The sequence below is a fragment of the Dendronephthya gigantea genome, unplaced genomic scaffold, assembly GCF_004324835.1.
Source record: "Dendronephthya gigantea isolate DGI-Jeju-01 unplaced genomic scaffold, DenGig_1.0 000321F, whole genome shotgun sequence".
NCBI classification, from domain to species: domain Eukaryota; kingdom Metazoa; phylum Cnidaria; class Anthozoa; order Malacalcyonacea; family Nephtheidae; genus Dendronephthya; species Dendronephthya gigantea.
In genome coordinates, this window is record NW_021163331.1 from 44431 (window position 1) to 55919 (window position 11489).

Here is an 11489-nt window from a genome sequence, read left to right on the forward strand (position 1 = left end):
TTATTCACCTGCGATACAAAGGACAGCGGGGTCATTCACAATACAAAAGTGCTTTCTCACTGAGAGAGCGGACTGAGTCACCCTGTAATTTCACCTTCCACAACTCCGTGGAATTTTTCGGTCGCAGTGCGTTTGCGGCCCAAAAATCTATTTTGGAACTAAAGCAACTTATATAGCCGGGTTGCGTTCAGACGCAGCGCCCGCAACGGCTCATTCCTCGAATGTGCCATCGTTGTGCGTCTACAGTTGAAGAAGTCAAGAAGTAGCTCCCTTAGTGCCCCTTTTTTCGTTTGTGAAACGACAAAACGAGACGAGAATTAGTGCCGTTCAAGAATATAAAAAAGATGAAAATGGTGAAGTGTAAGCACAGAATAAATCATTTAGAAAAGAATAAAGGACGTAACACAATTTTCTTAAATGCAGTTAAAATTGTTAAAAACGTTATCATTTTTAAAATAGTTATTTATATATTAATACTATATAACAATATTTCAGTAAAAAGCACAATATAGTGCAAAAAGATCCGACCTCCATACGTTTAGGATGTAGAGGGGTTCTCCAATTTATCTTTGAAGCGCTAGCTGTCAACAATGCGACATTTTTCATGGGGAACTTCAGTGGAGTCTGTACACACGTTCTTTATTTCACAGGATGCTCTCCCGTTTGGTGATTGATTATTTCTACGTTTTCTTCGACGTGACAATCCCATAAAATTTTCGTTCTCCAGCCCCAACTGTCTACATTCTGCTAATACTGTAATTAAAAACAACGTCAAATAGAAATCCAAATATCAAATACAGCACTATGACCTATAACAAAAAATTTTCTCTGTCTTTGTACCGTAGTTTGTTACAACCCAGATTAAACCGTAGAAGGATACCTAGGCTAGATTTTACTTGATGTGAATTTAAAACTTGCTCTTATTTCATTTCCTACAATATGATTTACTGCCTGTATATCAAACACAATATTGATTTACTATACTTTTATTTAAAATAAACATGAACTAGATTTCTTGTCTAGAAAAATACAAAACATGCGAAATTTGACGAGAAAACCCGCTGTAATGGAATCATGTGGCAACTATGTCGGTTTCGTGCAAAGGGTAGTAAGGTTTTCCAAAAAAACGTAATCAGCTCACCTTCAACGCTTGGGGTGTAACGCAAGAGAGATGCACCGGAAAACACAGATGATTTTTGTTCTTTGAATGAAGTTGGGTTCTCTTCATCGGCATCTCGAGATGTCGGGGTGTTTTTTATCGTCTTGTTCATTTTAACTTCACATCGAGTATACTGTTGCAAGCTGAAAAACAAAAAACATGTGCAGAATAAACTGGGCTAGTCCAAGCTTATTGCCGACCCTCCTACTTTCAATCCTCGCCCCTCAGGAATTACTTCACAAAAAGCAACCATATATATCAACGTGTATATGGACCGTATATAACCTGTTCCTATCTTCGATATTTTTACCCTAGAACGAACCTGCATAGGTCGACGGCTTATACTGAAGGCCTGTTCACACCTAATTCCGGCCTCTGGTGAGTCGTGCCTCCTAGTGAGAACTGACTGGGCAACGATAGTGCGAGAGCTACAGTTAGGGCGTAGCAAAATGACTTGCCGTAATATTTCGTAATAAGTATATTATCCTGGTAAAACTTCGTGACAAGAATATCTCCATGTATGTACGTACGTATATTTTTGAAGTTACCTTTCTTGGGTGTCCTTTAATGAGTGAATTCCAGCTGGTTCCACTGTAGGATATACATTCAACGGACGAAGATAACTCACTAAATCTATTATCTAAGAAAAAGAAGTTGTCAATTTGTAAGCTTCACCTGCCACTACGAATGCAGGGAATTTTGTCGGCTTCAAATTTGAATCTTGTTCGTAAGTGCGTATTCAAACAGTTGTTCAAATGAAGCCTATTCTCAATTGTACACGGTCTTCAGTACCCAAGAATTCAATTGTATCAGACGAAATAATAAATGAAAAAAAATTGTTTACCTCTTCCATTGAAGCGTGCATGGAATGTACCACCCGAAAGAAATCTTTATCTACTTGACTGCAGGAAGAAACGAAACGTAAAAAAAGGCTGTAAGATCTAATTTCGAGAACAGCAATATGAAAAAGGTAATGCATTGTACCTTTAGGTGTAGTAAAATGTGCGATTTAGTGTACAGTAAGGCATTCTGTACAAATACAGTATAAAAAACAGATTAGTGTGGTGTATATAATGAACTAGTGATGATATGGTGTTTGTTGTAACATTATTGACAAGTATACTGAGCTACTTGCGTTGTATAATATCATATAGCAAAGTGTAGTGTGGTACTGTTCACGGTCTAGAGCAGTACGAATGCAATTGTTTAATATTTGTGTAGTGTGCTAAGGTATTAGCTAATACCTGACTTACAAGATGCCATCACCAGGTAAAGGATTAGTACGCCGAGCAAAAAACATACTGGTAGCTTTAATCTTAATAACATTAACTTTGACAGGCGCAGGTAGTGAATATCCACATGGAAGCTTTGAATTAACATTCCTTATATGCTAGAAAGAAAAGGCAGGTTACCTCGCAGTTCGCACAATCATTTTCATCCTCTGATTGTATTGAGCGAATATAAATTAATTCTAGCAAACCTGCCAATTACAACAATGAATCCTTGTGTCTTCTGCTTTGATCGTGAAATGCTTTATCATGTCTGGTAGATTCTTATACAACGACAGCCTCTCTGCACTCACATGTATCTAGCAAAATACGAGCATTAGTACTCGCACACTCGTGAACAGTACTACTCTTCATTGAATGTCCTATTTTATTATATTATATATACCTTTGTGTTCAAAGCCATAGCAACTTCTTTCAATAAATATTCATAACCATACATTCCTTTACACAGCAAGCTCACGTAGTAGTTCGAACCTTTTGACAACCAACTATAATCAGGTTGAAATATAGGAATCTCAATGCAATATAATAAACTTGTAAGTGCATTCTCTCGAGCTTGGCTTGATATTTGTGTTCTGCATTTTTCTAAATCGTAAACATGCAGTACGTAAACAGGCCCTCAAAAGGCTCAATTATATAATCTTGCTACGTTACTTTTTTATCATCTTACCGTTTTATAAGTTTGATAACGGCGTTCTTGGTCGAGTTCTATATTTAAATATTGTTGACACCATTTGACACTAAAGCCATCACTCGTTGGTGTGGGTCTACGAGACCTAAATGACCGTTCACTGGCCTTTCTAGATAAAGGTTGTCTCAGGGAAGGACCGACTTTCGGGTGTATTTATAATCATGTAGACAACATGTCTTCTCTTGTTGAAATTGGTTAAATAATAAACTGCCTGTTTATTACATCTCCGAAAAAGAAAAGTCGCTTAAATAATAAAAGAAAGGATTGTCCCTGTGGAGAAGCTCCTATAAGGCCCCTTTGTACTTGTAAAGTTTATAGAGGTGGCTTGGAGAAGAATCATTTTGGAATGAATTATAATCTACTAGTGTCCCTATTTGAATATTCGTAATGTACCCCAGCGTCCCCACAACTAACAAAAAAAAGGAGAAAACAGGCAGTAGTCGAGCCCAATATAAACACACAGTTATAAACACACAGTTATAAACACATAATTATATATACTACACTCACTCTAGTTGGAATGTGTTTCATTTGAGACAAATAAAACGTTGTGTCAACATAAATACTGCTTATATCCTTCACACTAGAGAAGTACAAGAGAAATTCTGGAAGTTCCTGTACACACTACACAGTGATTTTTGTTATTAGAAGAGCCAATGATACTCTTCAAATTATTGCTGTGATTTTCTCTTTTTGAAATGAAATGAAATGTACCTATATACAGTACCTATCCCCAGAATGGAAAAATGATATTCGGCTAGCATCGCCCTTACTCCAGCGGAAATCACCTGAAGTAAAAAAGGTAATCAGAAAACTGATAGGGTTTGTGTCATTTATCATAGGTTCAACTTGACCATTCAACAAGGAGAGTACTTAGCATGGGTTGCCTGTCAATTTGATTACAAGTGCTACAAAGGCCTTTTGAGTAGATTTTCAAACTCTGGACTACATATACAAACACCCACTACATGAAAGCTTCAGCAAACTTCATGTTGTGGTCAAATAATACACAGACTATAGATGCAACTTGGTCCACAAAAGGCATCACTCTAGTATTGCACTGCAAGGTATTGAGTTAATTTTGGAATGAGGGGATTGAGCCAAATGGTCTTATTCCCTGAGCCAGCAACATAGATTGCTGGGGCATGAATCCCCAATAGCCATAGAAATCCTACATATAGAATATAGATCCCTGGTTAGTCAATGAAACCCATTTTACCTGTATATAAAACTGTGCCAGCAACTCCTTCAAACAGAAACCTAAATTAATAATGTCACAAAAAGGATATCAATTAAATTGTTCAGAATAAACAAATTAAAACAACATAAAACATGCATACATGACCGATCCAATACAGTGACCAGCTGATAACAATGTCACAGATATTGTTTCACTCTAAATAAATATGATAAAGAATTATAGCTGGCTTTTAAAGACATAGTCAACACTGATGACAAACATTGTGATGCAACTTGCCTTTCCATTTTCAGTATTGTTGTAAGTGATGTTTGTGAGATGTTCTATTGGCAATCCAAACTTTAGGAATGAAAGTATAAAAATGACAAGAAGACAAAAGTAGTATAATTTTTAGGACTACTTGCAAATATTACTATCTGTAAGTGCATCCTTTTATCAGACTAGGTATAAAACATGAATGATAATGCCTTTCAGAGTACATACCAAATACATTTTTAAATGTTTGTATCTTTCATCACAAAGGAGAATATTTCGAGTTGTTTCAGAGCAGTAGATGAATGCATTTGGGCTAAAAACATTACATTATTTAAGCTTAAATTGAATAGTTTTAAACAATTAAATTATAAAAATCTGGGCCTGTCTTATTAAAATATTCTACTCAAATACTGTATATGTCTTAATGTATTGACATGTCAATGCATGCAACTTTATATGTGCATGAAGGCCAACAGCAAAAACATATTAATACAATCATTACTATGCTACTAGAAAATCTAATATTTCAACAAAGGTCAATTGATGCATAAATGTATCAGGAAATGGAATAATCATTGCTAAGCTTTAGCTAGTCCCTATAAGAACTATCCCTGATAACAAATGAGCAATTATATTGGTAAAGTTTATAGAAATAATTTTATATCTCTTCATTTTACACCTACACAGTATAGGGTACTGTCAGTTTAGTCTAATACTTTAACTATGATAGTCATTGTCAATGATTGTACCTTGTCTGAAGTCGATGATGGAATGCTGCTGAGTCCATTCCACTCATATGATCTTAAAAATACAATCATCATCATGAAAAATACAATCATCATCAAGCCATCTAGCATTTTGCCATTCTAGCCTATCCACTAAAGCATCAGTAGCACAACAGACTGACAGTATAGTCTTTTTGACTACGATTGTTGACATATCGACAGTGTAAAGACACATACATACCCTGATGACAATGGGAAAGAAAATATACATCACAATCCAAACTGTTCCTGTCAAAACAATCGACAGAGAAATGGGGATATTCCTTCAATCTCCCCGCGAATGAACTCATATTCGCGTAAAAACGTATCTAACGAAGCATTCTTTAATAAAAACGAAAGTTCTTTAAAACGTATTGCTAAACTGCACTCCTTCCACTGTCGTTAACCACCATTACCAAGTACCAAGTACCAAGGAAGGAGCTTTATAAAAAAATATATACGCAACGCGTACATGTGGGAACAACCACCGTTGTGGAACATTTCGCAAATCGATACTTCTTACAATTTATTATATATAAAAATTATTTAAAGTTCTAGGCAGGGTTAATCTACAAGTTTCTCATCTTTATTTATCATAAATACGCATAAGAATTTCCACAGTTTCTTTGAACATTCTGTTCGATTGATCATCCAGCTCTCATGGAACTATAAACAATACAAGCTTATATACGTCATTATACAGACTAATTATAATTAGCCTTAGAATCATATAGATTAGCTTAAATAAACCAAAGTCACTAGCTGCATGGAAGTATATGTATCCTGCATTAACCAGAATGTATTAGCAAAACAACTTATACCAAAATGTCTTTAAATTAATGTTTTATAGTAATGTTTTATGTTCACTACAACACTTTCACTCGTAACACGATATCTCGTATATAAGCAAAGGTGGCATGTGGTCTGTTAAGGCCATGTTACACGGTGCAATTTTTCTTACAAATTAGTCAAGAGTCTTCAAAATGTAAGTTTAAGGAACGACCATGGAGTGTGATAAACACAAAAGTTTTTCCAAATTAACATCTCTCAAAAGTAGTAGGTGTTGTACTTGTATTGCGAATTCATGAAAAAATGAACGTGTAACACCGCCTTTATGCCAACGTATAGCCTGATGGGAACGAATTTCCGGCAAAGCGTCAGCCTGGGGCCAGTTGTATAAGACTAGTTAACTTTTAACTGTAGTTAAGGACAGAATTGGCCAATCAGAGTCGTGTATTTCGGAGTTAACTAGGATTTAACTATGCAAAATGTAGTTAAAGAGTTTTATACAACCAGCCCCTGCAGGTCACGAATATTACATTACGCAAAATTTACTGTCACATTGAGAGACATTGCTTAGGAGTAGGAGTTGAAATAAAATCCCTCAGGCATTTGTTTGGAGCGTGACCCTGCAGACGCCCCCCCCCCCTTCCCACGGCCCTAAGCATACTGGTTATTTTATCTGTTATATGGGTATAATCTAAATTTCTATAAACATTTCAACTCTAGGCAATAAAATAAACATAAGCGTTCAAAATGCTGCAGCCTACTTTGCTGGATTCATCGGATACATGTTGTAATCTGGTTCTTCGCCAACGTCCGGAATTCCATCTCTCTTTTTCTCACGTTTACCAACTTTGAAAAAAAAGGGAAATGTTTTAATCAAATGATACATTTTGAGAAAATAGCATTATAGTTTTGTTTTACGTAAGGTTAGGAGAATCGAGATTTTCTGATGCTTACCAGGATACCTCTCACCTCTCTTCCTTGTGATTAGTAAAGCAATGAGAAATAAAATGAGGAGTAGACAGACAATAACCACTATCGCCACGAACCATGAACGTTTGTAAATTGGACTGTTTTGAGCTTTTGCTGGAAAAACAACAAATTCAATGTTAATTTGAACCGAGCCTATAGTGATATCTATCTATTATTTAAATGATTCCCAATTTCTTGGCAGGCCTTGGCTGCCTTATATTGTGTCTTAACGGAATAAAACCTTTAAGCTAATCCAGACACACACGAGTTCAAAATTGGTAAGATAATGAGACATCTTCTTTTGTTATATAGGTTCTGTGTATTTTAAATGTGATTGGTTCATTCGTAGTCACATGACTTTAAAATGCAATGTTTCCCGCCAGGGAAACAAGTGAAAAATTGTTGCCCGCTTCTTGCCATAACAGAGAAAGTGGGGTTTTTTTGTGAATGTCTTTGTTCCTATATAACAAAACATTTAATGTACACTATCTCGGGAAATAGCGAGTTTTGTTTTCCGAGTTTTAGCGAGTTTCTATGAATATCTTCAACATCATTTTAAGCTCAGTTTCGGTATAAGTTCTATCAACATATTCGTTTGACGAAAACAGAGAATCATTATTGATCATCTACTATACTTTACTTAAAAAAACGAACTTACGTATAGGTAACTTGGTTTGAACATGGTATCTTTTTCTCAGCCCAAATCCAGCGGCAGTCTTTGCTCGAACAGATACAACATAACTTTTGTTTGGTTCCAATCCACCGAACGTGTGCTCCTTAGAAGTCGGACCAAGAGTTACGACCTTGGGTTCAGCGTCCTTACCAATTTCTACCTCATATCCAGTAATCTCGCCATTGGGCTGTTTAGGTTCATTCCAAAAAACTGTGATAAATTTCGCAAATGATTTAACTGTGACTTCCGGGATACCTGGCAAGTCTGGGTCTGTTTTGTAAGATGTACTGGCTTCTGGGCCACTGCCCCCGCTGTTATAACCGTATATAGAGATTCGATAGTTTGTGTATGCGAGAAGACCGTCTAGGCGAGTACTTTTCGTTTCACCGCCAATAACATTGCGCACACAAGAACTCTTTCGATCACAATCATTTGCGGTAATAGATCGCCGCGAATCTTGCGAATCAGCGTAGTATGTAAATCTATAAATATAATAAACAGCACGGTGAGGCATACTGTATTGTTACGTCGAAACCTAAAGGTTAACCCTAAAAATGTCAAAAAACGATATACCTCTACCATGCAGAGATACTAAAGACGAGGGGGAAATATTAAGCTGATACTTGCTCAAAATTAAAATGATACTCGATGCAACGATAGTAAATTACTTTAAAAGACGTCCAAGCCACAGTTATCCCAGTGGCTTCGGATGTATTAAAAATATTTAAAACTCAAAAATAATAGAATAGAAGTCCGAATAGAAGTCCGAACGCTATTAGAAAACGCTGTTTCCTTTACGCTTTTACGTACATGATAACCATCGACACTTCCTCTCTCTAATGAAATTGCTTCCCACTCCAATACAATATATGTGGCGCCAGACTCCGTCACAGTTAGTTTAGTAGGAGCAACTGTTGGAGCTGTAATGAACATAAACATGATAAGAAAACCTTGCACGTCCACAATTAACACAAAACACATTTGAATGAACAAGACATATTGAGAATGGAATATAAAATATAAACCATACGATTCATACAAGATAACGGTTAAATTAAACTGGAAATATTTGGGCTTCATTTTTCAAATAAATTTACAGTTTTCTCCTGCTGCTTATTCGGAATTTCCTTTTGAACTTTTTATATGCAAACATCATAAGATTTATTATAGGCAAAGCAATCGTAGACAGAATTAATGAGAGACATGCAAAGGATAACGACGAAGGAACAAAGAAGAATAGAAAAAAAAGATTAAGGAAAGATAGACCTACCATTTTGTCCAGAACGAGATTGCCCGGTACAGTATGGTCCAGCGCCGACTTTGTTTACTCCTTGAATCTGAAACTTCCACAGTTGATAATACCCAGCATTAGGAACTTCAAATTCTAATTGGACGGGATTGAAAGTTTTGTTCCGACGTTTTTCAGGTGATGCATCTGGCCAATACTGCAGCAGGTAGCGAAAAGATTCACCGTTTCGTTCAATTAATTTAATTTCCTGTACAAAATTAAGACCCGAAGTTAATTAAGTTGAAAAACACCAAGGGATATGGAAGTGTATACACAGTACGGCTTGCCATCTTATACTGTACCTTCCATTTCAAGGTCAATTCGTTCGCTTTTCCTGGTATAGCTTCAACCGCAGGACAAATGAATGGTGCTAAATGTAAGAAAAGTGAAATCACATCACGAAAAAAACAATCACTGAGTTATACACACACTAAGAGCTCAGCCCCGTAATCTAATTTTTGAAACCATAGCGAGTTGTGCAGCCAATCAGAATGCAGCATTTGCAATATTACTTCACAATTTTTATTGCAGCGAGTTGCGCAGCTGATCAGAATGCAACATTTGCAGTATTAAATCGACAACGTTTTACCAATGAAAAATATCTTCGACGCTTGTATAACGCAACAGCGAATCAAGATATTACCTTTCTGTGGGGTTTTGCACTTCTCTAATTGCGTAGGTTCACTTGGATCACTTTGGCCAATTGCATTAAACGCTAGAACACGAAATCGGTAAGAGGTCCAGGGCGAGAGACCTTTAATCGTTTTTTCTTTCAACTTTGGATCGATATGGTCGCTTTCATTTTTATGCCACTCCGTATCATAAGTGGTTGCTGTCTCTATGATGAAGTGTTTGATTGGATCATAGTTGTTGCCCGGTATATTCCATGTTAACTTCGCGGAGAATTTGCTGCAGTCTCCTTCGATTTGCACTTTATTCGGTGCCTCAGGCGGACCTATTAGAATACATATAAGATCATGACTAAAATTTAATTCATAGGCGCAGGGGCCCAAACGTTTGTGAGGAGGTCGAACGGAGTGCCGCTTTCATATTAGCGGAAACAATAAACTTGTCGGACACCTTTTACTGACCTCGTATAACAACTTTCGCAGAGCTTCTTTTTTCAGCATAAGATGGCTTGTCGATATATGCTATACATGTATACGTTCCACTCTGACGAACCTGCAAACAACAATTAAGATTGTCCTAGGTTGAATAATGCAATATTTCACTTTAATACTGGACAATACTGATTTTCTATGTAGTATTGTATCTAACTCGATTATCTACAAGGTTAGAGTTTGGGTCTACCATATTTGGGCCACTGGATTTTATAAAATATTTCACAAATATTCTTTTTTATACCTGCGCATTGAGAAAAACTAAGGAATGAGCGTCATCAGACCAAACAATGGTATCATTGAGTTCAATATCTTTATCATTGTACTTCCACTTGTATTTGATTGTGGCCCTAAAGGAACTGTCTTTGTCACCTGCATGGAAAAAGAGTTTAAAGATCCTTACTTAGTCTAACAATGCGAGCTAAAGCAAAAGAATCAATATGAAAAATCATATACTGTTCGCCCGAAGAAATCATATACTGCTTGCCCGAAGATATCTCATGTAATTCTTAATGTTACATCAGTCAGTAACTAATCCTTATCCAAAACCTGTTCCCGCCATAAAACCAAAACGCTGATCCAACCGAGTTGTCTTGTCAACACATGGAAACCGATTAGGCAAGATAGCAAGGATCAGGGCCCGGCCACAAACAAAAAAGTAATGGATATAATTGTTAATATAGAATTATTAGTGTACCTTCAGCTTCGCATTTCAATTGAAACGATTCCCCCTTTTTTGGGATGACATCGTTCGGTTCCGAGATGAAAGTGACTTCTCCAACAACTTGAACAATGATCTTCTTTACATCTTCACCATAAAGATTGTTAGCTTTACATGTATAATTGCCTATATCTTGTTTGCTCACCGGGTCTATAGATAAAATGTCCAGTAGTTATGGTAATGACAATTTAAGAAACCGTACGCAAAGCAATGCTGGGGCTGGTTGTAAGAAGACTGGATAGCCACCGGATAGTCGTTTATCAGCCGTAAAAAAATTGTTGTTGTTTGGTAAATAACTTTGATTAAACGTTAGTATTCTTAAATTGGAGCTATTTTTTAATGACTGTCTTCAAGCGTACGTTACGAACGTATACCCATTATGACCTACGCAAACCCTTATATCTACAATAATGATCGATATACCTATGAGAAGATGTTCATTGTTAACCAGTGTATATCGCGAGAAAGAGAAATCTGTCTTGACTCCATCTTTTTTCCCACGTGTTTTTAGCAGCAGGAGCAGCTTTAGCATGACATCTAATCGTCCCTTTCGCGCCCAGGAATAGTGTTGT

At 36.5% G+C, this 11489-nt stretch overlaps 2 protein-coding genes across 2 annotated transcripts; both read right to left on the reverse strand.

Annotated features, from left to right (window-relative positions):
• Positions 1 to 443: 443 nt before the first annotated feature.
• Positions 444 to 5773, reverse strand: LOC114541909 (protein artemis-like). The gene is made up of 16 exons (XM_028561706.1): positions 5559 to 5773; positions 5342 to 5393; positions 4821 to 4905; positions 4617 to 4676; positions 4480 to 4535; positions 4359 to 4399; positions 3867 to 3927; positions 3650 to 3722; positions 3119 to 3156; positions 2834 to 2936; positions 2640 to 2747; positions 2413 to 2549; positions 2004 to 2061; positions 1708 to 1799; positions 1142 to 1302; positions 444 to 753 (listed from the first exon to the last, which is right to left on the reverse strand). Exons 1-16 carry the CDS (start codon positions 5665 to 5667, stop codon positions 578 to 580), a joined length of 1410 nt encoding a protein of 469 aa, XP_028417507.1. The 5' UTR covers positions 5668 to 5773; the 3' UTR covers positions 444 to 577.
• A 1129-nt stretch (positions 5774 to 6902) lies between these two features.
• Positions 6903 to 10912, reverse strand: LOC114541910 (fibronectin type III domain-containing protein-like; the record flags this gene model as incomplete). Its single annotated transcript, XM_028561707.1, has 10 exons — positions 6903 to 6991; positions 7100 to 7228; positions 7773 to 8243; positions 8594 to 8707; positions 9058 to 9283; positions 9378 to 9445; positions 9719 to 10030; positions 10167 to 10257; positions 10441 to 10568; positions 10894 to 10912. Coding segments are annotated over 10 exons (1647 nt in total), but the record flags the coding sequence as incomplete, so codon positions are not given.
• Positions 10913 to 11489: the final 577 nt, after the last annotated feature.

Coding starts and splice junctions, on each gene's coding strand:
- LOC114541909 (XM_028561706.1), bottom strand. CDS start 5,667: ATGAGTTCATTCGCGGGGAGATTGAAGGAATATCCCCATTTCTCTGTC. Junction 2,937..3,118: donor GTTATCAAACTTATAAAACG/GTAAGATGATAA, acceptor ACCTGATTATAG/TTGGTTGTCAAAAGGTTCGA. Junction 1,303..1,707: donor TTAAAGGACACCCAAGAAAG/GTAACTTCAAAA, acceptor TTTGTTTTTCAG/CTTGCAACAGTATACTCGAT.